Below are 27,722 nucleotides of genomic sequence, written 5' to 3'. Positions count from 1 at the left end.
TCATGGGGAGCTGAGGAGCTGAGCATGCTTTGCACTTCAGGGCTTTGTCTCCAGGCTCGGGAGAAACCAAAGTTATTTCTGCTTTAAAATAACAGGAGCAAAGGAACAGCTAAGCTCCTTTCATTCCGAGTCCCTTACATTATTTTACTGGACAAAGTTTGTGTTGGCTACAAAACAGGCCCATTCACAGGACCTAAGAGAAGGAATTTAGGTAAGAATGAAGCCAAGATTGTGCCATATATAAAGGCTCCTTTTGCGAGGGCCATTAAGAAATTGCAAATCATGAGCCTGGCTGAATGGTGACATTAAAATTAGCCTTGCTAATTTTCAGTAATTCAAGCCCATTGGGCTGAGCTTCCAAGTCTTCCCCAGGAGATGTTCCCATAATTGCAGTCTCAATATATGCTTCAGTTAAGGTGAGTCTGCTTTTAAAAAGGGAGAGAGAGTTAAGTTGGGGAGAGGGATGCATCCTGACCAAGTTTTTAAAGTCAGCTGTATAACCAAGCAGGTAATCTCTTGATTCAGGGATAATATAGGCTGTGAGACAGCCATGGGTCATACTTTTTGCTACTTCAAAAATACATGGCTGTGGGTCTCTCCTATATGTTCCAAAGATCTCAGAAGTCCACTCTGTGCTAACTTGCAGCAGGGCTTTTAGTGTGGCTACCCCGTTCCCTCTTGAGATGCAGCTTCTCTGGAAACAACTGAAGATGCTTTTGTTCCAACAGGCCTTTCCCAGCTGGATGAATGGGTCTTTGCCACAAGGATCCACTTGTTGGACTTTTAGTCTTGCCTTAAACATATCTGTTGGTTTTGTGGTTTTAATTGTGTTTATTATCTTATGTGAAAATTGCCTTCAGACTGGTTTAGAAGGTGATGTAGTAGTAGTAGTAGTAGTAGTAGTAGTAGTAGTAGTAGTAACAACCATCTATTATTCTATAATAATGACTAATTAAACATGTTTATGCTTACACACTTGCACAGGTGCAAATGTGTACATGTTTCATGAAATAGTTGCTCAAACCACTTAGCAGTGGTATAATTTTCTGAGCCACATTAGGCCATGATCCAGCGTAGCCCCTGCTCAAGGACTCTTGAGGAGCCTGGTGTTTCTGAAGCTGCCATAAATCCCTTTGCGCTGAGGGCTTGGAAAGGAACATGAGTGAGCAGCATCTGCCCTTGACATTGGGAGGCAGCAATGAAGCCTCGGAATTGCCTGCGTTGGGAGTACATGCTGGGAGACTAGATTTCATCTATTGCTTGATCAGTGGAGAGCCACCTTGGTTGCAGCCGTTGCTTTTCTAGAATTACCAGGCTGACTAAGCAGTCTGAGATTAAAGACATGCCCCTCCCAGTTCATTTGCTTATTTAATTTTTACAATTTATGCACTACTTGATTGTCTCCAAGTAGCTCAGTACAAAAGACAAACATACAGTTTCAGAATGATTTTAACTATCAACTCCTGTTCCAAGGTAACCCTGGGAATTGTAGCTCTGGAAGGGGAATAGGGGGTCTCCTAACAATTCTCAGCACCCTTAACAAACTCCATCTCTCATAATTCTTTAGGGGAACCCACATATGTTTAAAGTGGCATCATAGTGCTTTAAATATATGGTATGAATGCAGCCTCCATTTCTATCATGGGCTGCCTGACTATCCTACAGCGCAGTTGAGAGAAACCAACACACATACTCAGATTGAAAGTTTTGTCCAAACAGGCATTTGGGTTACCAGCTTCTTAATACATGTATGTTGGCGTGCTGCTACTGGGACTCATGTTAGGCCTGCCTGCAACCCATTAGAGGGTCCAAGATGACCCACTAAAGACCAATACTGTAGACCACCCCTAGCACCCATCATCTCAGGCCATTGGCCTTGCTGGCCACAGGGGCTGATGGAAGCTTGTGTCCAACACCTTAAAGGTTGCAGACTGGTGTGTACAATGCTGAGCTAGATGAACAAACATTCAGATTTAGCACATAGCAACTTCTAGTTGTTGTGGTTGCACACATCTGTGCACACACACTAAGCCTTCGCACTGCAGCAACCTACCCTAGGATACAGAACACCCTCTCTCTGGGCTTAGTTGTTAACATAAAAAGACCAGGATCAGGCCAATGGCCCATCTAGTCCAGCTTCCTGTCCTCCCAGTTTTCTCACTGATGCCTGTGGGAAACCCAGAAGAAGCTCCTGAGCACAAGAGTCGTTTCCCCTCCTGTGCCTTCCAGCAGCTGATATTCAGAAGCATCGCTGTCTCCAGCTATGGAGACTCCAGCTTTCTCCTCCATTAAATAGCCCATGCCTGGTCCCAGCCATCCCATTTATGGCTGCTTCAGTCTGTGGTCCAAACATTTTCAAAACGGATGGGTCTACAGAGCCCCTGCAGGCTCTCTTGCAATATGTTGAATAATGAACTGAAGATGTATGATCAGGCCTCCACTGCAAGAAGGGCTGCTGCTACAAATTAATCTGAGAAGTGGCAATGTGGAGAAAGAAACCCTCTCTGTCTGTCTGCTTCTCTCTCTCTCTCTCCCACCCACAGCATTCTGTGTTGTGGCTGTTTCTTCCAGAGTGTGCTGAGTGGCAAAGGAAGAAGTCAGCAAAGCGCAGAGCACAGCCAGTTCCCAAAGAAGGGACTCAAAGCATCTGTTGTGAAAAGTGGGGGTTGCTTTCCAAAGATCTCCCCCACCCTCTCTTATGCCACAGTGTTCCAGCACCATGGTGAGGCTGAAACTGGGGTTCTTCCATGAGGCCTGATGCAATTGGAGAAGAACATCTTGTCCTCAGGAGAGCAGGAGAAGAGCTGAACGGTGTTTCAGTCTCAGGAGCCTGACACAGTCAGAATGGTTTGACATAAATAGCTCAGTTTCACAAAACCTTTGACAAACTGCAGGCTTTCATTTTAAAATAATAAGAATAAGAAGCAAATAAATGAAGAAGTCACCTGCTTCTGGGTGCTCTTGCAACTGGTGGTGCTCTTGCAACTGATATTTTATTTTTAAGAACGAGTTTGCCTATGAATTAACTGTTGAGCTGGTGGAGGTGGCCAGATGTGGAGGGATGAACTTCTTGGTCTGCACCTCAAACAGAGGAAGCTACAGTATGCTGAGTCAGAACTGAGTTGGTCTTCCTAGCTCAGGAGCAGTGAATTTCCGTGGTCTTGAGCAGAGAGAGGTTTTTAAAAAACCATCTGCTCCCTGGTCCTTTTAATTGGAGACGTCAGTGATTTAACTTGGGACTGGTCAAGTATGAAGCAGGGAGTTGTGGCCCCTGCCTAAATGGTGATCTACTTAAGCCAAGGGTGGGGGGCCCAGGGATCTCTGGATGTTATTGGACCCCCAACTCTCACCAGCCTCAGGCAGCATGACCAGGGACAGGGCTGATGGGAGCTGGAGTCCAGAAACGCCCAGAGAGCCGCAGGCCCCCGCCCCTGACCTAAGAAGCAGCATTCTTCTTCTTCTTTTAGATTTTATTAAATCTTTTTCATAATACAATAAAAGAAACTGAAACAGAGAGTGGGAGAAAATGTTCTCTCTAGAATAATAGAATCATTTCTTATGTATTGAATTTATGTACCACCATATACCTGGAGGTCTCAGGGCAGTTCACAGAGCAAGAATCATAGAATCTTAGCATTCAAAGGGACCCCAGGGGTCCTCTAGTCCAACCCCCTGCAATACAGGAATTTCAACTAAAGCATCCATGACAGGTGGCCACCCAACCTCTGCTTAAAAACCTCCAAGGAAGGAGAGGCCACCACCTTCCGAGGGAGACTGTTCCACTGAATGATACCAAACTGATCTGCTTTCAGTTTGGCAATATTTCCTCAGTCTTCTGACCTAAATAGATTAATTCATTTTCCTTTTTAAACAAAAAGTCCAAAAGAGGTTCTCTAATTAATGTTACTATCAACTTTGTCTCCAATAACTTCAACGATTCCTCCGTATTAAACAATAATTAGCCTTTCCATCTTTGTCCACACAAAGAGTCTCTCTGCTGTGATCATACATTAAAATAATATTCCATAGTTCTTTACTCATTAAGTATTCATTAGTTCGTACCTAGTTCTGTTTCTTCTGTTCCCATTACTTGCTGTATTTGCCGTGGTTTGTCATCTTGATTTTGAAAAAATTACTGCTTCTCTTTATGCATCTTCCATTCTTTTCCCAATAAAAGCATCAGAGATTTGATAGTCTTTCCCCTCTAGATTCACTCCAAGCATCCATGACTGCAGGCAAGATAGGGAAGGATGCCTCTGCTTAGAAGTTCCTTCCTTCCTGAGTGAGGGAGATGCCGCCTCTTAGCTCAGGGATTAAGAAGCACATGGAGCCCCCTGGACGCTGCTGGACTCTAGCTCCCTCCAGCCCCAGAGAGCAGGGCCCAGTGGGGAGGAATGTGGGGCAGTTGGATTCCAGCAACATCTTGACAGCCACATCCTCCCCGCTATAATGGTGAATTGGCTCACCTTGATTTTAGTTGGCAGCAGCTGCTGCTGCAGTTAGAAGCACCGTGGAAATTATTGTGTATTTATTAAACCTATTAGTTGTTTTAATTAAAAAACTGATGTAACTCAAAGCAACTTAGCAACAAGGGCTGGAAGCAAGCTGAGGTCTTTTGAGTCTCTGCCCCTGTTGCAATGCACCTTGTATGCAAAAACAGCCACTGCCTGAATTCTGGGTTTGTTCTTCCTCCCCTTGCTGGAGGTCTGAAGGTTCTTGGAAGGACCTGCCCTCTGGCATAAGGGGTGCTGGCACTAATTGTGTGCTCTGTTAGAGTGCGCTGAATTTTTCAGCTTTCAAATTACAAAAATGAGAGGTGGTAAAAAGTTGCAACTTGAGTTGGGAATTCAAAACATATTTTGGTTAAATTAATATAATTTAGTTTTGACTGGTAAGTAAGATCTGTGCAAAATTACGTAGAAATCATTAAAAATAATTGTCAAGTACTTGCAGTTATATATTACTACCAATAGCAGTAGTATTTGGCATTCCCTGACGTTTTCAGAAGGAAGGTTAAAATTCTTTAGTTTCCAAAAGCAGACTTTGTTTTTCTTCATCAGACTTCGACTTACCAAGCTAAATGTTTCCCAGTCACAAAAATAATAGCAGTTTTGAACTCCTCACACCCAGAAATATACTTTTCAGACCACTCACTGAAGAAATATGCTAAAATTAAGTTTCGCTCCCTAAAACGAGGTGTCCTTGTAGCTCCGTGGCAGAGCAGCTGCTTGGCATGCAGAATGTCCCAGGCTCAATCCCCAGTGGCATCTCTAGGGGGGGGCTGGGAATGTTTCCCTCGCCTGACACCCAGAGAGCCACTGGCAGTCAGTGCAGACAGTTCTGATCTATACAAAATAGTGGCTTGACTCAGCATAACGCAGCCTTGCACGTTCTTCTTTAATTCAGTTCTTCCTCTGAAACCACCAGGGCTAGATTATTACTGTAACTTTAGGGGATAGGCCACAGCTGAGTGGTATATAGCACATCATTTGTGTGCAGAAGATCCCAGGATCAGTCCCCAGCAGCAGCAGGTAGGGCTGAGTGTGTTAGAGACAAAGACATAGAATCATAAGTGTTGGAAGAGACCCAAATGGTCATCTAGTCCAACCCCCTGCAATGCAGGAATCATAGCTAAATCTCATGCTTGAATTGATGCACATTCAACCTTTACAAAAACCTTGGCCATGGCAATAACTTGTTTGTACAGCAAGGGGTGTTTCTACACAATGACAGCCTTGCAATACTTTTACAGGGTATTTCATTTCCCTGTGCACTGCGTTCCAGATACAGCTGAGCCCAGTTGGGAAATGACTTTGTCCCTTGGTGCATGCCTGGTCCAGATTAGAGCAAAGGCACTTAAAGTAAGAACATGCTGAGGGCAATACTTCTCCCCTCCACAAGATCCAAGCTGGCCAAAGAGGATGCCAGGCAGGAGGAGAAGGCCCTGCCTCTGGTGAACAGGGGCAGCCTTGTCTTGCAAAATGTGCTGAGGCATTTGAGCAGGATGACACAGATGTCAGGGCAAGGATGAAAGGAAAGGGCACATGCACACACAGGTAGGAAAAGACCTGGATGTTTAGAGGAATAAGCACTCAGAGGTTGTGGCAGGTAAGCACACGGGTCCCAACAGGCACGGGTAACAGTGAGTCGTACATAGAAAGAGAACCTCTCATTCCATGACAACACAACTGCATGTTACTTTGTGCAACCTCTCTCATGTCTGAATTCATGGAAAGCCCCTGCCTGTCAGTGCAGACAATATGGAGCTAGATGGGTCCAATGACCAGACTTTGTATAAGGCAGAAGGGCAGCAGCTCTTGTGATTACCAGCAACTGGCATTCAGAGGCATGTTGTCTCCACAATCCTGTCCATGTTTTGTCCATGACACTGAATGGTCGCTTGTGTATTGGACTCCATGACAGCTCCAGAAATGATTGGGCAAATGCAAGGGAGAAGTCTGCATGCCTTCCTGGGTTGCCACTGTTCTAGCTGTCTTTGCTCCTGTGCCTTTAATGCCCAAGGACAGACCCCATGGTGCTGATGAGCACACTCTCTCTGTCTCTGTCTCTCTCTGGGTGAGAAGCAGCTTCTTTTCATTTTCTCATAATCCACTGCATTTAAAAGTGAATACCCCTTTTAAATTGGAGTGGGGAGAGGTAGAAACCACAAATTCTCTGGGTGCCATGACACTTGCCCACGATGAGACTCGACATGCAGGATAATTGCAAACTGGCACCCAGCAGCTTTGTTTCCACCCTGCTATTTGGCTCAGAGGGTGGCTGCCTCGGCTGTAGGTGGACACGCTGCGGTACAAGGCAGTGAATGATTTAGGCAAGCGAAACCAGCTTCCTCCAGTAACAAAGGCCAACTTGTTCGCAAAGCATGGAGACCCTGCCATGCAGCAGGATTCTAAGAAGATGGAGAAAGGAACTGGGTTCTGCCAGGGCCAGATTATGCCCTTTAGAAGCCCTAAGAACTGAACAGATTGTGGTGGGTTCTACATGCAATTCAAAATAAGAGCACTGAACTGGAAAATAAAATTTTACTTTTGAAAAGGCACAGAATTTACTTGTATGCTGAAATGTAAATGCATGGTTAAACTATGGAACTCCCTCTCACAGGAGGCAGTGATTGCCACGAACCTAAATGACTTTTTAAAAGGATTAGACAGATTCATGGAGGAAAGAACTATCAACAGCTGTGAGCCATAATGGCTCTGCTCTGCCTCCATTATAATGGCATGATTGTTTCTGAATATCAGTTGTTGGAAACTGCAGGAGAAGTGAGTGGTTTGGGGCTTAATTCTTCCTTATGGTTTCCCCATGGCTGGCCCCTGAGAGAACAGGAGGCTGAACTCAAGTTGCACCCCTGGCCTGATCCAGCAGCTGGCTCTTCCTATGCTGTAATGGCAAGATCTGACTTCCTCGCATTATTTCGATCGGCGTTAGTAGGAGAGCCCCTGGCTTAGGCAGGGATAAGTGATAAAAAGAGAAGAGGGAAATGGGGAGTATATGGAAGTCCGGCTAAGTTTTTATTTTCCCTGTAGTGACTAATTCTTTTGAAGCATCAAATGCCAAGTTCTGTTTTGCTGGTGGCCTAAACATGTGCTCCGCCTGCCTGTTGGGCTCTCCCGAACTGGATGCTCTCCAGCAGCCACATATGAAGGGGGTGTTACTGGGGAGAGTCCATGGAAATGAGAGGAAATAAGAGTTCCATCTCATGCCTGCATCATCATCATCATCATTAATTAAATTTATATACCACCCTTCACAGGGCGGTTTACAAAATGCAAACAACAACAACAACAACAACAATAATAATAATAGAAACACATTTAAAAGGCTATAGGTTGTTTAACAGCTTCCCCTAGAAGTGATTTCAGAACCACTGGCAGTCATCTTTGAGAATTCCTGGAGAACAGGTGAAATCCCGGCAGACTGGAGGAGGGCAAATGTTGTCCCTATTTTCAAAAAGGGGAAAAGAGAGGACCCAAATAATTACCGCCCAGTCAGTCTGACATCAATACCAGGGAAGATTCTGGAGCAGATCATTAAGCAAACAGTCTGTGAGCACCTAGAAAGGAATGCTGTGATCACCAATAGTCAGCATGGATTTCTGAAAAATAAGTCATGTCAGACTAACCTGATCTCGTTTTTTGACAGAATTACAAGCCTGGTAGATGAAGGGAACGCAGTGGATATAGCCTACCCTTGATTTCAGCAAGGCATTTGACAAGGTGCCCCATGATATTCTTGTAAAGAAGCTGGTAAAATGCGGTCTTGACTATGCTACCACTCAGTGGATTTGTAACTGGCTGACTGACCGAACCCAAAGGCTGCTCATCAATGGTTCCTCTTCATCCTGGAGAAGAGTGACTAGTGGGATGCCACAGGGTTCTGTCTTGGGCCCGGTCTTATTCAACATCTTTATCAACGACTTGGATGATGGACTCAAGGGCATCCTGATCAAATTTGCAGATGACACCAAACTGGGAGGGGTGGCAAATACCCCAGAGGACAGGATCACACTTCAAAACGACCTTGACAGATTAGAGAACTGGGCCAAAACAAACAAGATGAATTTTAACAGGGAGAAATGTAAAGTATTGCACTTGGGCAAAAAAAATGAGAGGCACAAATACAAGATGGGTGACACCTGGCTTGAGAGCACTACATGTGAAAAGGATCTAGGAGTCTTGGTTGACCACAAACTAGACATGAGCCAACAGTGTGACGCGGCAGCTAAAAAAGCCAATGCAATTCTGGGCTGCATCAATAGGAGTATAGCATCTAGATCAAGGGAAGTAATAGTGCCACTGTATTCTGCTCTGGTCAGACCTCACCTGGAGAACTGTGTCCAGTTCTGGGCACCACAGTTCCAGAAGGACACTGACAAACTGGAACGTGTCCAGAGGAGGGCAACCAAAATGGTCAAAGGCCTGGAAACGATGCCTTATGAGGAACGGCTAAGGGAGCAGGGCCTGTTTAGCCTGGAGAAGAGGAGGTTAAGGGGTGATATGATAGCCATGTTCAAATATATAAAAGGATGTCACATAGAGGAGGGAGAAAGGTTGTTTTCTGCTGCTCCAGAGAAGCGGACACGGAGCAATGGATCCAAACTACAAGAAAGAAGATTCCACCTAAACATTAGGAAGAACTTCCTGACAGTAAGAGCTGTTCGAGAGTGGAATTTGCTGCCAAGGAGTGTGGTGGAGTCTCCTTCTTTGGAGGTCTTTAAGCAAAGGCTTGACAACCATATGTCAGGAGTGCTCTGATGGTGTTTCCTGCTTGGCAGGGGGTTGGACTCGATGGCCCTTGTGGTCTCTTCCAACTCTATGATTCTATGATTCTATGGTCTTCAGGAAGTGAAAGTATTCACCAGGGCCCCTTCTGGTTGGAAGCATCTGCCCTTCAGGCCCTTATTATTGACTGTGAAGCAACCTGTGCAAAGACCTTTGCGTTTTCCTCTGAGCCTTCCTGGGAGTGCAGTGGGTTTGCTTTGTTCTGCATTTGCTGCTTTATCTGTTTCCTTTTTTCTGTTGCTTTACACTTGTGGGAGGCATAGCTCAGTGGCAGAAGATCCGCTTAAGAGGGTGGGGTCTCACGGGATGGATGGGCAAAGACCCTTCTCTGCCACAAACCTGGGGAGCTGCTGCTGCTGGTCAGAGCAGATCACAAATGGGCAGGATGGGCAAATTTGTTGCTTACTCGTTTAGTCGTGTCTGACTCTTCGTGACCAGAGCACGCCAGGCACTCCTGTCTTCCACTGCCTCCCACAGTAATATGTGACAGCTTCCTGTGTCCTTTTTATGATATTGATTTGTTGCTGAATTGGCTCTTTTTTCAATCAGTAGTTTTGTAATTTTGCACCTTTTTATTTTCGTTGTGTTGTGTTACTGTTGCAAGTGGATTTTATTTTATTTTAAAAGGAACTTGGCAGCAAGATGGCTACAATTGTTGGAAATAAATGGAGGAGGAGAGGAGTTGGTGCACTAGGGGCCCTATAGAGATCTCCCTTCCCATCCCTCCCCCACCAATGCAGGAGTGTTGAAACTTATAGCATCATATTCATTGTGCTCTCAGATTGAGACTCAGTGGAGCTTGGTGAAGGATGTGCTTCTGGGGAGCTGGAGAGGGAGAGGAAAGGGGCTGGAATGTGTGAGGCCAAGACATAACAACAACAGAGAGAGGTAGGGCTTGCACATCTGAGACACCAGGGATAAGTCGCACCTACAATACTCTGTGTGCTGCTCAATGAGGCCCCATAGGGTTTTACCCAATGCTAGGTCTTAGGTTCATTTATTTTAATGGGTCTACTCTTGAGTAGGACTTGGTTGGATACAGCCCGTAAGAATTGGATGGGTTGTCAGAGGTCATCTAGTGCAGCCCTCTTCTGCACGTGTGTTGGTGAAACCAACAATCCATTGTGGGGATTTGCAGTTGGCTCCAAAGTCTGCCAAAGTGTTCCATCTTCTGTTGCCTTTGCACTCATACTCTGCGCTCACATTCACTGCCTTGTGTCTGTGTGTGTGTAAGAGAGAGAAAGTTTGTTAACTGGAATGAGTACAGTAAAATGTTAAATTTCTTGACTTTGCTGGGGATTCCCTGCCTCCTCCTTTATATACCAGTGACAGTGACAAAATCACCCTGAAGGGGCCCCTGCTGCTGATCCAGGTGCGTCAGAGTCCACAGACAAAATCCCAGATCCTCCCTAACTATTGGTTTGATTATTTTTTTTATAAATGGGCTCAATGTTTTCATTTAGCTTTCAAACTGGGTTGTTACATTCTTTTTCCCAAAGGAGAGGCAGCAAAGGAATACTGAAAATTAAATATTTAGCTTGTCGGAAGTGAAAAGGGACTTAATGTTCTGTATTCAGCTTCACAAATACCCTTCTGAGGCAGGGAGTAGGTTCTGAGGTATATTCCCGTTTTCCAGTCTGAGGACACTCGGTGTCACCATTATTGGTTAAACCAAGCAAGGCTCAAAATCTGTTATCTTTTCAGCAACATGCAGGTCACCCTTGATTTTCTTGTGTCTTTGATAGCTGTGCCTTGATAGCACCACCCTTCTTGCTCATCTGCGGGCCAATATCCCCACCTTTCTCAGCCCCTGACTCAATTCATTCTTGATGGGTGTTAGGTGTCAAAGAACAAATAATTCTTTCCCCTTGCTGCTCACGGCACAGTATTCATGGCGGCAATGCAATTACGGGAGAGGATAAGACGTTGCTCAGCTTCATGCTCTGTCCAGCCTGGAGGCCATCCACCAGACTGTGCTTGGCATCTCCTCCAGAAGGCCCGGAGGCATGGCAACATGAAGGCATTCTCTGGCGTTGGCACCTAGCAGTCTCTCCTGTGGCCGCCTGGCTGGGTGCCAGCCTCACGTTGCCTTTGATGTTCTCCTTTTGTTTGCAAGGCATGAGTCAAAAAGGCTGGCCTTTTATGGGACTGAAAATGGGGTGAGGATGGTGAACAGAGGGGAGAGCAGAAGGTAGCCAGGCACAGATATATAAAACCCACTATGTTTATTTTTACATTTGTGTGTGTGTGTGTGTGTGCTCTCTGCTGCAATGCACGGGCTGGCTATGGCAGCTCAAAAGCAAATCTCCTTCCCTTCCTGGCTTTTGGCATGACTTTGGCTGCCCTTGCAGAGCTTTCCAGAAATGTTGGCGTCCAGCAAAAGGCGGCTGGTTGGTGATGACTCGGTACCTGGAAAGCTTGTGCCAAGGGAGATGAGAGGCATAATTCAAATTGTGTTTCCCCAGTGGAATGTCCCCCACCCCTTAACCCTTCCCCCATTTTTTTATTTTTTATTTTTGTTGACATGGAAAGCACATATTTGAAGGCTTACAGCTGCTGGTCGCTGTCATTCCTGTTGCATGTTGAAGCAAGTCCAGAAGATCTTTGCGTTTGATGTGCTACCAGTTTGAAAAATCAAACATCCAAGCCCAGCCAGCCTCTCACCACTAGAAGGGAGCTTTTACACACACACACACACACACACACACACACACACTGCACTCAGAGAGAGTGGGTGTGTGCTGGTGCTTTCAAGAGAAGAGCTGGTGGCGGGAGGAGGTGCTTCTTCTCCTGCTCCAAAATGCCAGCGGAGCTAACGAATATCCTTGCAAAAGGTCTGTCTAACTAGAAGCACAACGTACAGGGCTGGAGTGTAAGAGGAGGGCGGCTGGGGGAACTGAATTAGCACAGGTTGTCAAAATTGCCACCTGGGTGTAGCCTGCCTGGTTCAGCTCTGGAGCTGATTTTGGGAGGCTGCCTGGAAGAGCTTGTGTGGCGGGGGGGGGGGAGAATCTTGGCAGGACCAAGAGATTTAATTGAGAACTGGCTCCATGGCAGGAATGTTTGCATCATACAGAAGCCATTAGTGTGATTGGGCTCCCTTGTCCTCTGTGAATGTGCCATGTGGTGTGTGGTCTGTGCTCCCCAACAGAATCCCGCTTTGTGGTTGCTTTTGCTGGAGTGAATAGAGAAGAATTCTGAACACTACGTAAGGTGTCTGGATTCTTCTCTCTCTCCACCCGCCACCCTTAACCCACTTCTCCCACACCTCAGGCTGCTCCTTTAAAGGAAAGGAATGTTGTGGGGAAAACCTGGGAATTTTGAAATGCAGTTCTTCTGCCAAAATGAATCTAGTAGGGCAAAGTGTGCATAAAAATACATATGATAAGTGAAAAATGGCATAGGCAAGTCAGCATTACATTAGGGAATGTTGGTTTGCAAAACAAAATGTGTGCATTTGGCAAAATTGTGCAGTGAAATGTGTGTATTAGGAGAGATTTTCACTACAATCCTGATGAATTTTCATGAAGACTTGAAAAGTTGTGCAAATGTGGAGAACTGAAGATTGTAAAAATGGGAAATGGACACCCCTCCCAAAAGGTAGAGCAAGATTACCCCAGAACTGGAGCACCGAGAGAGCCTTGTTCTCTAAGCAATACAGAAAGCTTAAAAGCGCCCCACCTTATTAGCATTTAACTTGTGGAATTTCAACTAGCCAGGCTTCAGCAGCATATGGTTGAAATCATGTGGGTTAGATGCACACAAGATGTGGGTATATTGTACTGATAGACCTGGAGTACTCAAACCCTCTCTTAAAGTCATTTGAGCCACTAGCAGTAGGTTCCAGTCCATATTCAATATTCTTTCCTTTCTTTATTCTAGAGCTGGCATATGATCTGGACACAGACAACATCCCTTCAAACAAGCAGCTCTGGGATCAGAAAAGCAAAGAGGTGTCAGTGATTCACAACCTTGGAACAGGCGTCGTGATGCCGGGTCTGGATCTTTTGGGCTCTCTCCTAACGGTCCTACTTCTTCTGCTTGCCAAATAGTTGTGGAACTATCTCCTCACTGAATTTGCGACATTTCGTTTTGTGAAGTTTGCTCACAAACTCTCTTTCTCCTCCCAAGGCATGTGGAAAGAGCAGCTTCAAATAAGTTTCATTTTTTAAAAATTCAAATAAGACTCGAAGGAGGGACTCGTTGTAGATGTAGTGAACAAAAGAAAGTTCTTGTGTTTTGGAGAAGTCTTGCCTAATTATAAGAGGGTAAATATACTCAACATTTGCATCCCTTAAGAGATTTATGAAGATGGAAGTTTTTCATAGCTTTTTAGAACAACAGCCTTGTTTCATCTTGAGCTAATTGGCATGGTCACTTAAAAATGGTAATAAGCATCATCCACTGGCTTTTAAATATATACATATTCAGTAATTGGACTGATTTTAGTGGACACTCACCTGAGAAACCTACAATATCCCAAAGCAGCAATGACATATTTTTACTCTGAGGGCTGGACCCCTGGACTGAATTTTCAACATCTGTAGCAAGATTGGCAGGAGGCATCCAGACTGAGCTTTCGTTGATTTGAAACTCTGGATTGTGGTTAATTATGAGCTACATATACAAAAGTTTGAGAAATGTTTATGTGTGTTACATGGCTGCCTAGACAGCTCCCTGAATTGCAAACAAACAGACCACTTCCTGGAAAAGATGGGTGCTGGGAGTTGGGAAGAAAATGGGCAGAACTAATTCAAAGCCTGCCCTTGTAGAGCTGACCTGATTGGTGATGGGAAGACAGGCCATTCTGGAGAGGCCCCACGCTGTAGGAAGAGGCACCAAGCCCTTTGCAGAGAATACAGAACAGCAAGCATGTCATTTTAAATAAATTTCTAAAAAACAAACCACCGACAACCAAATGTGTTTTGTTTATCTGTTGGTCTTGTGCTCAGAGCCTGCATTTTGAGTCTTCGGAGATCAGCCTAGTTGGGCAGCTTTGGGTTTATAATTTGCTGTTGAGGCAGCCAGGAGTATTTTTAGGAGAAATAGATTCCAGTGCCAGATGAGGCAAGTTGATCTATAGTGGTGGGTGTGTATGTGTGTGTTTCTGCATTCATTGCAGCTGCAAGACTACACACACATTTTAATGTCTGCCTTTAAAGCTGCCATCCCATACACAGTTTTATGTGGGGAAAGGCCCATTGAATTCACAGGGACCTACATCTGAGTAGCTGCACGTCAGGTGTACACTTGAACCTGCAGACCTCTAGGGGTTGCTGGACTAAAACTCCCATCATCCCTGACTGTTGATCATGCTGGGAGTTGGAGTCTAGCAGCATCAGGAGAGTTGCAGGCTGCACCATCTCTGGTCTAAGAAGATGCACTCCTCTTCTGAACAGAGGCCACCCTCCCTCCCTCCCTCCCTTGCATACAGCAGGCAAAGCTTCTTCATAGTTCACAGGTGACCCTCCTGGTATTGTGGGGTTGCAACTCCTAACATACCTGACTGTTGACCAGGCTGACCAGGGCTGATAAGAGTTGGGGTTCCCACAATATCTGCAGAGGGGGCATTCTCCCTGCAATAAGGGGTTTAGGTGGGAAACATTTGCAGTCACCAACACAAATGTCCCAACTTTCCATCTGCCCTGGCTCTCATTTGCGGGGATTATTTTTTTTTTAAAGTTCCATATCTGACACTCTTTCCATTAAATTCTCATTTGTGATGGGAACACCTTACCTCACCTCCACACCTTACCTCACCTCAGAAGAGTGACTAGTGGGGTGCCACAGGGTTCTGTCTTGGGCCCGGTCTTATTCAACATCTTTATCAACGACTTGGATGATGGACTCAAGGGCATCCTGATCAAATTTGCAGATGACACCAAACTGGGAGGGGTGGCTAACACCCCAGAGGACAGGAACACACTTCAAAACGACCTTGACAGATTAGAGAACTGGGCCAAAACAAACAAGATGAATTTTAACAGGGAGAAATGTAAAGTATTGCACTTGGGCAAAAAAATTGAGAGGCACAAATACAAGATGGGTGACACCTGGCTTGAGAGCACTACATGTGAAAAGGATCTAGGAGTCTTGGTTGACCACAAACTTGACATGAGCCAACAGTGTGACGCGGCAGCTAAAAAAGCCAATGCAATTCTGGGCTGCATCAATAGGAGTATAGCATCTAGATCAAGGGAAGTAATAGTGCCACTGTATTCTGCTCTGGTCAGACCTCACCTGGAGTACTGTGTCCAGTTCTGGGCACCACAGTTCCAGAAGGACACTGACAAACTGGAACATGTCCAGAGGAGGGCAACCAAAATGGTCAAAGGCCTGGAAACGATGCCTTATGAGGAACGGCTAAGGGAGCAGGGCCTGTTTAGCCTGGAGAAGAGGAGGTTAAGGGGTGATATGATAGCCATGTTCAAATATATAAAAGGATGTCACATAGAGGAGGGAGAAAGGTTGTTTTCTGCTGCTCCAGAGAAGCGGACACGGAGCAATGGATCCAAACTACAAGAAAGAAGATTCCACCTAAACATTAGGAAGAACTTCCTGACAGTAAGAGCTGTTCGAGAGTGGAATTTGCTGCCAAGGAGTGTGGTGGAGTCTCCTTCTTTGGAGGTCTTTAAGCAGAGGCTTGACAACCATATGTCAGGAGTGCTCTGATGGTGTTTCCTGCTTGGCAGGGGGTTGGACTCGATGGCCCTTGTGGTCTCTTCCAACTCTATGATTCTATGATTCTATGATTCTATGATTCTATGACTTTTTTGGCAAATAACTCTTGAAATTCATAACAGATGAGATGCACTTTGTTTTAACACAACTTTGCTATAAGGTTTTGTGTTTTTTGCTAGGCACTGGAGAAGAGAAGAGAGAGGAATAGCATTCTGGTGTTTTTCTTTTTTGCATTGTTGTTCCTAGCTAGGGATAAAAGGGTGTGGAAAGCTTTCCTCAGCAAAAAGGGATCACAGGAATGTCCCAGAAACAAAAGGTGTCCCCAAAAGATAAAGGAAGGTAAGAGCAGGAGAGTGTCCGGTTTTAAAATGAACCAGTAACCTTCCATAAATGCAGCTTGAGTTGTCAACGCTTGCTCATGATTTCACACAAGAACCCATTGCAGTCCTGTCCTGGGAAGCCCCAGTGGCTGAATGCATGCAAAAATAATGTCTTAAATTTAAAATAAAACAGGAGCCCTACTCGATCATACTCGACAGCCCATGCCTGCACACATATGGAACAAAGGGGCAGGACAGTGAGTGTGGCTTTCACTTGCACTTGAACAAGAGCCAGAGTGAAGGAGCTGCTTCCCCCTTTGAATAAAATTTAGGTGGCTACCCTGAATTTTCAACTTTTTTTCTTTTTAAGTACAGTGGTACCTCTGGATGCAAACGGGATCCGTTCCGGAGCCCCATTCACATCCTGAAGTGAATGCAACCTGCGCGTGTGCAGGTTGCGATTCTCCACTTCTGCACATGCGCGTGACATCATTTTGAGCGCATGCGCGAGCAGCAAAACCTGGAAGTAACACACTCCGTTACTTCCGGGTCACCATGGAGCGTAACCTGAAAACACTTAACCTGAAGCACATTTAACCCGAAGTATGACTGTATGTCTCTATAGTTCTCATACTTACAAAGACTTAAGGGTGATGTGCAGACAGATATTCTACAGGAACACTGCCCACCTTCCATTCCCCCCCCCCCCGGCGAAGAGCTAAACTACCTGCTTTGCACAGAGAAGATCACAGCTTCAGTTCCCCAATGGCATTTCCAGATTGGGCTGGGAACGTCCCCTGCCTGAAACCCTGGAGAGCTGCTGCCAGTCATTGTGGACAATACTGAGCTAGGTGGACCAGTGGTCTAAGGCAGTTCCTGAGTTGCTGGCCAATGCATACAGAATTCTGGAGTGATGGATAAGCACTTACTTATTTAACAATTCCCAGTGTATTTAACCCCTAATGCTGCTGGCATCGACTGGGGGCTTGCTATGTTTCCCCACCCACAGTGGTGTCAGTTGGGGATTTAACCCCTTATTAGCACCAGATGCTGCTTTGCTCCTTGGCATCCAGACATGAATTTCAAAGTAGAAAAGATATAGCTCAGTTGGGAGAGCATGAGACTCTTAATCTGAGGGTTGCAGGTTCGAGTCCCACATTCGGCAAAAGATTCCTGCATTGCAGGAGGTTGGACTAGATGACCCTCGTGGTCCCTTCCAACTCTACAATACTATGATTCCATAGAGCTGGCTGAGTTGTGATTAAAAAGAATCCCCAAAGCCCCCATGCTCCTGTAGGCAGTTGGAAGCTTGGGGGTCCAGTGCTCCCTGGCAATGCTCCCTGCTCCCAAGGAGGCAACTGACAAGGGGATGTCCTCCACACGACGTTTTGTGATGGTCTTCCAACGGTGACTGGAGCAGAAAAGCAGCAGGAGCCTGACGAGAGAGGATGGCTCTACTGAGACATGAAGGGCATCCAGACTTGGAACAGCTTCCTGTCTGCTGACTGTGATCCAGCCAGCACAAAAAACCCAACAACCCGAGCTTGCTGTCCTTTTGGTCCTGGCAGAGGACCATCTGCTTGCCTGGAAGTCTTTCTGTCAATTGTTGTGGCCTCAGACACAAGCCTTTGGGCTCTTGGGGGGGAGGGGGGCTGCACTTCACCCCTGCTTGGACCTTCTGTCATCCCTTTCCCTATGCTGGCCGAGGGGGGCTGTGCTGTACTGCTTTTATGTTACATAAGATGATAAATAAGTATCTTTTGTTTTTGCTCAGAAGTGCTCAAAGTGGTCACAATGCTTTCCCCTTTACTGTTTGATCAACATCCCTGCGAGGAAGGTTAGGCTGAGGGACTGTGGCTTGCATCCAAAGTAGTGCTAAGTCGCTCACTCTGTTAGCGCAAGGATTTCTTCTTATGTGATGGAACACGCCCCCTTCTTTTCCCCCTGTGATTCCTGTAAGCCTGCTGGGGGGGGGGCCTCCCAAGCCTCCAGAGCAGATTTGAGATGGGCATGGAGGAGAGAAGGGGGGGGGGCAAGTTCCATTTCACCAGTGTAAATTCTTGAATTAGAGAACGACGATATTGGATACCACCCAAGGTCCAAGATCGCCCATTGAGCTTCATGGCTGAGCGGGGATTTAAACCCTGCTCTCCCAGGTCCAACGCTCTAACCACTACACTAAACTGCCTCTTGTGGTACTTGTACAGAGTAACAAGCCCAGAGACGCTTCTTCTGCTGACCAAGGAGACTGAATCTAGAGAGGCATTCTAAGGGGAGAGGCAGTGAAAGCGGCTTTCACACACACTAGCTATAGTCTGTGGGGTGTGCATTCGAACCACTCTCCTCATGCTCAGAAGCCCTCTCCACATATACTCATGTGCAGGAGGAGTCGGGCTACACTGCTGACCCACCCACAACATCCACAGAGTGGATGCATGGGCACCTGAAAACCTGAGTGGTTGCTCATGCATTGGGGCACCACATGATCAGGACACCTGTGACCAGTGCTTTTTTTCTGCAGGGACGCAGGGGTCTGCATACCCCTAATCATTTTGTGAATCTTTGTACTTTTGTCCATTTACTGTAATTATTTTTCCCGATTTGAACTATAAAATGGTGATTTTCTTGAGTCAAAATGAGAGTACACCTAAACATTTTTTTAAGAAAAACAAGCACTGCCTGTGTTATAATCCATGGAGATGCTCTCTACTAAGGAGGGGTGATGCCAGGGGAGTGGGAGGTTGCGCACTGTGGTCACCCAGAGAGGGTGAACAGCAAGAGTAGGCAAAGACAGCATCTTGGAGGGAGATCAAGATGTGGGTTCAGGACCACAGCACAGCTGAGCCCAAATGTCCTTCTTTGGTCATGGAGCAACAGGCTGATTTTATCACAGGGCTGGGTACTCACACATTGGAGGCCTCACACCTTGACTTTTGCCTTCTGGCTAGTTAAAGGGCTTCTTCGAGGTTAAGGGCTTTCCAGCTACGAGGGCTGTCAAGCAAGCATTTCTCAGGCCATCCTCCCTCATTGTGCTGTGTCATCTCTTACACAAAATGGGATTCATCTGCTGAGCTCTCCAAATCTCCTGCAACTTTATATCAGAGGCCGGAAAGCCTACCACAATGGGCTGAGTGTAACTCCCTGTTCCAGTTCCCTATTTCCCCATTCTACTAGAGGCTGTCTAGTAAAGCTCATCTTCAACAGAAAATTTCTTCTCTGGCATGTGAACGATGTCAAAAGAGTACCTCTTTCAGAACTGCTCTAACCAAGGAGTCAGCTAATCTAATCTCTTGGTCAGGCATAGGCAAACTGGCCCTCCAGATGTTTTGAGACTGTAATTCCCATCATCCCTGACCACTGGTTCTGTTAGCTAGGGATGATGGGAGTTGTAGTCCCAAAACATCTGGAGGGCCAAGTCTGCCTATGCCTGCTTTTGGTTGTAAGAATGGGGACAGGGGCTCGTGTCAGGTAGTCTTGTAGTAAAGTTGTTCACCCACTCACATAGTGGCCAAAGCCTCTTTTTTAGTTTGAGCATACGGCTTTTTCTGTTCGGAATAGGGTCTTCAAGGCAAAAACAACTGGCTGGATGTGCCCATCCTCCTGGCACAGCAGCACTACAGCTCCTAAAATGTAAGGTGAGGCCCTCCTAAAATGTAAGGTGGAGACAACAGTCTTTTTCTGTGGGGCAAATGTCAAAAGAATAGGCACCACTCTTTGGTCATTTTAAAGGAGCATTCCTGATGCAGGCCCCAGACAAATGCATTGTTCAGTTTTAACAGCTGACAGAGTGGGCCAGTAACATCAGATAGGCAGGGCAAAACTGCACCAAGAAGTTCAGAATTCCTAGAAAGTGGCAGGCCTTTGTGGTAGATTTAGGTGGTAAATACTTGAAGTGTTGTGTTCCTTGTGTTTCTGGTTATGGTCTTAGGTCCTTCCTCTGTTCTTGGTTGCTCTTTGGTCCTAACTCCCAACTCTTGACTTGCTCTGGACTGCTGCTCATAACACAGCCATGATGCACAAGGACAGCCTTGGGAGCCCTCCAGATGTCTGACAAATGCTCTAGGGCGAGAGGGCATTGCAATGCAACATCTAGAGGACCTCAAGGTTGGGAAGACAGTCCAAAGAGTTTCATGGCCAAGCAAGGATTTGAACCCGGCCCACTCCTAGTCTGATGCACTAACCACTACACCCCACTGTTTCTGCCACTGCTACTAGGGCTGTCTCCAGATTCCAAGACAAGAAGAGCTATCACACAGGCAGCACCCCTCTCAGTTTTCCCTTGTCTTCCTTAGAATGATTTGCACCATCACCCTGCCTTGTGCTTTCATTGTCTTTACACACCCACAGCTAATTACTAAAACTACTACAGGTAATTGTGGTTGACCACAAACTTGACATGAGCCAACAGTGTGACGCGGCAGCTAAAAAAGCCAATGCAATTCTGGGCTGCATCAATAGGAGTATAGCATCTAGATCAAGGGAAGTAATAGTGCCACTGTATTCTGCTCTGGTCAGACCTCACCTGGAGTACTGTGTCCAGTTCTGGGCACCACAGTTCAAGAAGGACACTGACAAACTGGAACGTGTCCAGAGGAGGGCAACCAAAATGGTCAAAGGCCTGGAAACGATGCCTTATGAGGAACGGCTAAGGGAGCTGGGCATGTTTAGCCTGGAGAAGAGGAGGTTAAGGGGTGATATGATAGCCATGTTCAAATATATAAAAGGATGTCACATAGAGGAGGGAGAAAGGTTGTTTTCTGCTGCTCCAGAGAAGCGGACACGGAGCAATGGATCCAAACTACAAGAAAGAAGATTCCACCTAAACATTAGGAAGAACTTCCTGACAGTAAGAGCTGTTTGACAGTGGAATTTGCTGCCAAGGAGTGTGGTGGAGTCTCCTTCTTTGGAGGTCTTTAAGCAGAGGCTTGACAACCATATGTCAGGAGTGCTCTGATGGTGTTTCCTGCTTGGCAGGGGGTTGGACTCGATGGCCCTTGTGGTCTCTTCCAACTCTATGATTCTATGATTCTATGATTCTAATTACCAATGCCCTTTGTTAGGAAAGAGGCTATTGATTAGTTTAGACGAATAAGAATTGGAACTGATTGTCAGAGATTAAGGGCCAATCCCCCCAAAATGCTGCAGATTTGGCAACTGCTGTTTGTGTTTTGCTTTTTGGAGAAAGTAAAATGTGCACTTAAAAGCCCTGTGTTCCTTCAGCCTCCAGGCATATTAAAAATCAAGCTTGTTGCCAAGTGGGGAAAATAAACACCCAGCAAACACAAGCCAGAGGGGCTGTTTAATTCTAAATGTTAAGGAGAGTGACAGTTGTGTACATTCCACCCCCAAAAGAGGGATTAACAAGAGTGACGTTTCCTCTCCCCACAAAATGAAAGTTTGTTGTTTATCTGCAAAATGACTTGGGTCCTCTGCAGCCCAACCCAAATGTTTAGTGCTGGGGGGCGGGCATTGCTTAGCTAGCCCGTAAACCCATCATAAAGTATCTTCATCTAGACTGCATCTTTAAGCAAATTCCAAATGTTCCTGTATTAGAGCTTTCTGGTGAGGGAATCCCAAGGAGAAGAATAGATTGGGATGGTCAAAGAAACAGAGGATTGAGTGCAGACATGAAAACCCTAGAGAGACTGAGAAGTGGGAGAGTGGGGAACAACATTTAGATGGCCTTTAAAATTCCCAAATGCTGTCTCTCCCCCCCCCCCCAGTAGGAGGGAAATGGCTGTTTTAAAATATAAGATCTATGGGATCATAATAATGGGACAAGAAAATCAAATTAAAACTTAAGAAATATTGCTTGAGTTTGCTTTTTTCCTCTCCCCCTTCCCACCCTCATTCTTTTGCATCATGTCTGTTAAGTTGTAAACCTAAAATCTGAGCATGGACATTTTGTTTTTTTTGTTTTTTTTTAAAGAATATTTATTAAATTTTCCAATTTTTTAAACAAACAAACAAACAAAACAAACAGAAACATTAAACACAGGCATAAAATTCATAAACCATACTTTTAAATAACAAATTTCTCAGACCTCCTCATACTTCTCCTTCTTGTATCCCAATTAAGATTATTTGTTCAGCAAATCCTTCATTTAAAGCATTACAGCTTATAACATTACCTTATTTTTCAAACCCTTTCTTTTCCCCATCTATGTTCTTATATATTATTGCAGCTAGAAACCTCTCAGTTTCAATCCAACACCATCTAACTTTCTTAAATTTTACAATGTTTCTGTAAATAGTCCTTAAATTTTTTCCAATCTTCTTCAGCCGACTCTTCTCCCTGGTCACGGATTCTGCTCGTCAATTCTGCCAGTCCCATACAGTCGATCATTTTCATCTGCCATTCTTCCAGAGTGGGTAGATCTTGCGTCTTCCAATACTTTGCGATGAGTATCCTTGCTGCTGTTGTAGCATACATAAAAAAAGTTCTGTCCTTCTTTGGCACCACTTGGCCGACCATGCCCAAGAGAAAGGCCTCTGGTTTCTTCAAGAAGGTATATTTAAATACCTTTTTCAGTTCATTATATATCATTTCCCAGAAAGCCTTAATCTTTGGGCACGTCCACCAAAGGTGAAAGAATGTACCTTCAGTCTCTTTACATTTCCAACATTTATTATCGGGCAAATGATAGATTTTTGCAAGCTTGACTGGGGTCATGTACCACCTATATATCATTTTCATAATATTCTCTCTTAAGGCATTGCATGCCGTGAATTTAATCCCGGTGGTCCACAACTGTTCCCAGTCAGCAAACATAATATTATGTCCAACGTCTTGTGCCCATTTAATCATTACAGATTTAACCGTCTCATCCTGAGTATTCCATTTCAGCAGCAAGTTATACATTTTTGACAAGGTCTTAGTTTTGGATTCTAGCAATTCTGTTTCCAATTTAGATTTTTCCACCTGGAAACCAACTTTCTTGTCCAAATTATAAACCTCCATTATTTGGTAATAATGAAGCCAATCTCGCACTTTATCTTTCAATTTCTCAAAACTCTGCAATTTCAATCTGTCCCCTTCTAGTTCCAAGATTTCCCAATATTTTGGCCATTTAGCCTCCATGTTAAGTTTTCTCTGAGCCTTAGCCTCCATTGGTGACAACCACCTTGGAGTTTTATTTTCCAATAAATCTTTATATCTAGTCCAAACATTAAACAGTGCTCTCCTGACAATATGATTTTTAAAAGCTTTGTGTGCTTTCACCTTGTCGTACCACAAATATGCATGCCACCCAAAAACATTGTTGAAACCTTCAAGATCCAAAATGCCTGTGTTCTCAAGAAGCAGCCAGTCTTTCAACCAGCAAAATGCTGCTGATTCATAATAAAGTTTCAGGTCTGGCAGGGCAAATCCACCTCTTTCCTTTGCATCAGTTAATATCTTAAATTTTATTCTAGGCTTCTTGCCCTGCCAGACAAATTTAGAAATGTCTTTCTGCCACTTCTTGAAACAATCCATTTTGTCCAAAATTTGCAAAGTTTGAAACAAAAACAACATCTTAGGCAATACATTCATCTTTATAGCTGCAATTCGACCCAACAAGGAAAGCTTCAAATTTGACCAAATTTCTAAATCTTTTTTCACTTCAGCCCAACATTTTTCATAATTATCTTTGAACAAATTCCCATTTTTTATCTGTCATATTAATCCCCAAATATTTCACTTTCTTAACCACAGTCAGGCCTGTTTCATTTTGGAACTTTTCTCTCTCTATCGGTGTTAAATTTTTCTCAAGTACTTTGGTTTTTAACTTGTTCAGTTTAAATCCTGCCACCTGACCAAATTCTTGAATTAGTTCTAAAACTCTTTTAGTACTAGATTCTGGCTCCTGTAGTGTCAAGACTAAATCATCTGCAAACGCTCTTAATTTAAACTGTTTGGCTCCGACCTGTATACCTTTAACCATCCGGTCCCTTCTAATCATGTTCAGCAAGACCTCCAGGACCGAAATAAAAAGCAGAGGGGAGATTGGGCATCCCTGTCGTGTCCCTTTTTCTATCTTAAACTGTTCTGTAACCACATTATTTACAATTAGTTTAGCCGTTTGTTCTGAATATATTGCACCAATACCATTCTCAAAACCATGGCCTACCCCCATACCCTGTAGGTTCTTCTTCATAAAGCTCCAAGAAATGTTATCAAAGGCTTTCTCCGCGTCCACAAATATCAAAACAGCCTTAGTGTTTATATTCACTTCCAACTTCTCCAAAATGTCAATTATATTCCTTAGGTTATCCGAAAGATGTCTACCCGGAAGAAAGCCCGCCTGGTCTTTATGAATCTCCTCAATCAATACTTTTTTCAATCTCTTAGCTAAAATGTCAGCAAAGATTTTGTAATCCACATTTAATAGGGATATGGGACGGTAGTTCCTAAGTTGAGTCTTTTCAGTCTCTGTTTTTGGTATTAGTGTAATGTAGGCCTCTTTCCACGATTCTGGTGCCCCTTTCCCCTCCATAATTTCATTACAAACTTCCTTCAATGGTTGCATTAGCCACTCTTTCAACAGTCTATAGTAGCAGGAAGACAATCCATCCGGTCCTGGAGACTTGCCCGCTTTCATATTTAGAATGGCACCTTCTATCTCCTGGTCAGTTATCTCACAGTTCAGGATAAATTTACTTTCTTGTGAAATTTTTTGTAATCCATTCGTCTTCAAAAATCGGTCTATATCCATTTCGTTCTGTGGCCCTTGTGCAAAAAGTTGTTTGAAATATCTCTGGAAGCAATTTCTGATCTCATTTGGATTATGTATGTCTTTCCCTTCCACTTCCAGATGAGCACGGACATTTTGAAGTCAATCTGGGTGCCTCTTCTTTTTTGGCTGAAGAAGAGTAGGGTGAAAAGCAAATGAATGTGTTCTGAGGATGAGGACAGGATAATTGCAGTGAATGCACCTGATCAGCTCTCATTAGATCCTTGTCCATCCTGGCTTTTTAAAACTAGATGAGGCTCTCACTGCCCAGTGAGCAAACTGGTTGTGGTCCCTCTGCCTCTGGTGGTGGAGAGGGTGGTGTGGAGATTGATCATCATTCTAGAGCCACTACAATCTGTGTTCAGACCTGGTTTCAAAACTGAATTAAACTTGGTCACCCTGATGGAGTCTGACCAAGCTGCGGGAGGCAGTGGAAGACAGGGGTGCCTGGCGTGCTCTGGTCCAGGGGGTCACGAAGAGTCGGACACGACTAAATGACTAAACAACCCTGATGGATTACCTTTATCATGAGAAGGACAGGAGGAGTGTGACCCTGTTACTTCTGTTTGATATCTCAGTGACTTTTGGTCCCACCGATCATCGTATCCTCCTGCACCGACTTAGTAAGATGGGCATCAGAGGCACTGCATTCCAGTGGTGCCATTCTTACCTTCAAGGATGTGTCCATAGAGTAGCACCGGGTGAGTGTTCCTCAGCCCCCTGCCATTTCTGCTATGGGGTTCCGCAGCCTGCTATTCTCTCCCAATGCTATTTAATATCTGCATGAAGCTGCTGAGTATGGTCATTAGGAGTTTTGGAGCAAGGAGAAGCAGACTATCGATGGCTCCTGGCCACAAGGGCTCCACTCTGCCTCCACAATTGGAGGCAGCAATGCTTCTGAATAGCAGTTGCTGGAAGCCACAGGAGGGGAGAAGAGGGCCTTGTGGTTGGGTCCCGCTTGTGGGTTTCCCATGGGCATCTGGTTGGCCACTGTGAGAACAGGATGCTGGGATAGATGAGCCCCTGGCCTGATCCAACAGGCTCTTCTTTATGTCCTTATATTCTCCTGCACTGCTTGAGCACTTCCTAGAGGCAGCTGTTGGCCAATGTGGGGAAGGGGATGACTCTGTCTTGATAGACCAGTGCACTGTAGCAGGGTCCAGTTGCCCTCTTCTCACTCTCCTCCAACAAAAAAACAGTTGCACACTGACTGACTGATTGACGGACAGACTAGGTCTGCATATATGCTTATTGGGTGGGTGGGACTGGGCATCCTGCTCAGGGCCATTTGCAATGCATGCTGGAGAAAGTAGGCACAATTTGGGTTTCACCTCTGACTCACCAGGGCTTCCCTGCAGCCCCAGCCCACTGCCTTCCCCACAGGTGTACGTGCTGCAGAGGGCAGAGAAAGAAGGGCGGAGAAGAAAAACCCTTTCAGGGCCTCTGCTGGCTCCATCTGCAGGCATTGTCCTGAGAGGCTTGTTTCAAATCCTGCTTTGTGAGAGCCATTCAGAGCTGTGCATGAGTTAATCACTTCTTTTGCTTCTCTTGTTGTAGATCAGGTTACTGTCCTTAACAGCAGGATTCTGAAAGGCGAGAGGGATGGAGGAGGAGGAGGAGGAGGAGGAGGAGGAGGAGGAGGAAGAGGAGGAATCTTCCGGCTGCCACCTCCATTTTTCTGTCTCCTGCTTGAGCTGGGTTAACTGTTAATGCTAAATGGAAGGAAGTAGAAACCTCAGGCCAATGTGGTTTTGCAGGACTATCTGTCTGACCTCAGGATTTTCCTGAGCCCATGCCCATCCCTGTGTCCTTCTTCAAACCCTTCCATTATTTTTTGCCTGTCTGAAATGTGTCCTTCAACTCTGATAATGGGCAGTGGCCCACTTTAAACACCTCCTGAAGATCCCTCCATTTAAGTAGGCATTAGGTTCATCGCTATGCACTATTTTATTATCTGTTGAAATTTAATCTAAGGTTTTGTTGATGGTATCTCCATTTTTACCGATGCATTTCTTTGCAATTTTGGCTTTAAATGCTTCATATACATTTTTCTTTAAAAAATAAATAAAAATGTAATGGTCTTACTGTGTTTTATGTAAACCGAGACGGATGCGGCTGGCGCTGTGTTCTAATCCACTGAGCCTCTTTGGTTTGCTGATCAGAAAGTTGGTGGTTTGAATCCCCACGACGGGATGAGCTCCCATTGCTCTGTCCCAGCTCCTGCCTACCTAGCAGTTCAAAAGCATGCCAATGCAAGTAGATAAATAGGTATCGCTGCAGCAGGAAGGTAAACGGCATTTCCGTGTGCTCTGGTTTCTGTTATGGTGTCCTGTTGCACCAGAAGCGATTTAGTCATGCTGGCCACATGACCCAGAAAGCTGTCTGTGGACAAAAGCTGGCTCCCTCGGCCTGAAAGCAAGATGAGTGCCACAACCCCAGAGTCACCTTTGACTGGACTTAACCGTCCAGGGGTCATTTACCTACCTTTTACCTTATGTAAACCACTCAGGGATTTTGCGTGCTAATTGGCATATAATATTGTTTATGATGAGGGAGAGGGAGATGTGTGTGTATTTAGAAACCTCTTGACTTCTGCATGGGTGGAATGCAGCCAGTTGTGGAAATGTAAGAGTCACACAAATTGCTCCAACCATTTTTGCCTCAGGCCCCGCTTACCAGCATTATGCAGCCCCAGATGATTGCCC

The 27,722-nt window shown here is 45.1% G+C and overlaps 1 protein-coding gene across 4 annotated transcripts in view; it reads left to right on the top strand.

The window, feature by feature from the left end:
• GPC3 (glypican 3) overlaps positions 1–14,206 on the top strand; it is a 270,058-nt gene extending 255,852 nt beyond the window's left edge. For 3 of the 4 annotated variants that reach the window (XM_053374199.1, XM_053374198.1, XM_053374196.1), the window contains one exon: positions 13,185–14,206. In XM_053374199.1, coding sequence (XP_053230174.1) covers positions 13,185–13,265 — 81 coding nt within the window. In that variant the 3' untranslated portion in view covers positions 13,266–14,206. The remainder of the gene's footprint in view (positions 1–13,184) is intronic. The other variant, XM_053374197.1, reaches the window with a different exon arrangement.
• Positions 14,207–27,722: the final 13,516 nt, after the last annotated feature.

Source organism: Podarcis raffonei, chromosome Z, assembly GCF_027172205.1.
Source record: "Podarcis raffonei isolate rPodRaf1 chromosome Z, rPodRaf1.pri, whole genome shotgun sequence".
Lineage (NCBI taxonomy): Eukaryota > Metazoa > Chordata > Lepidosauria > Squamata > Lacertidae > Podarcis > Podarcis raffonei.
Note: the sequence above shows the minus strand (reverse complement) of the source record. Positions and strands in the feature narration are given on the sequence as shown.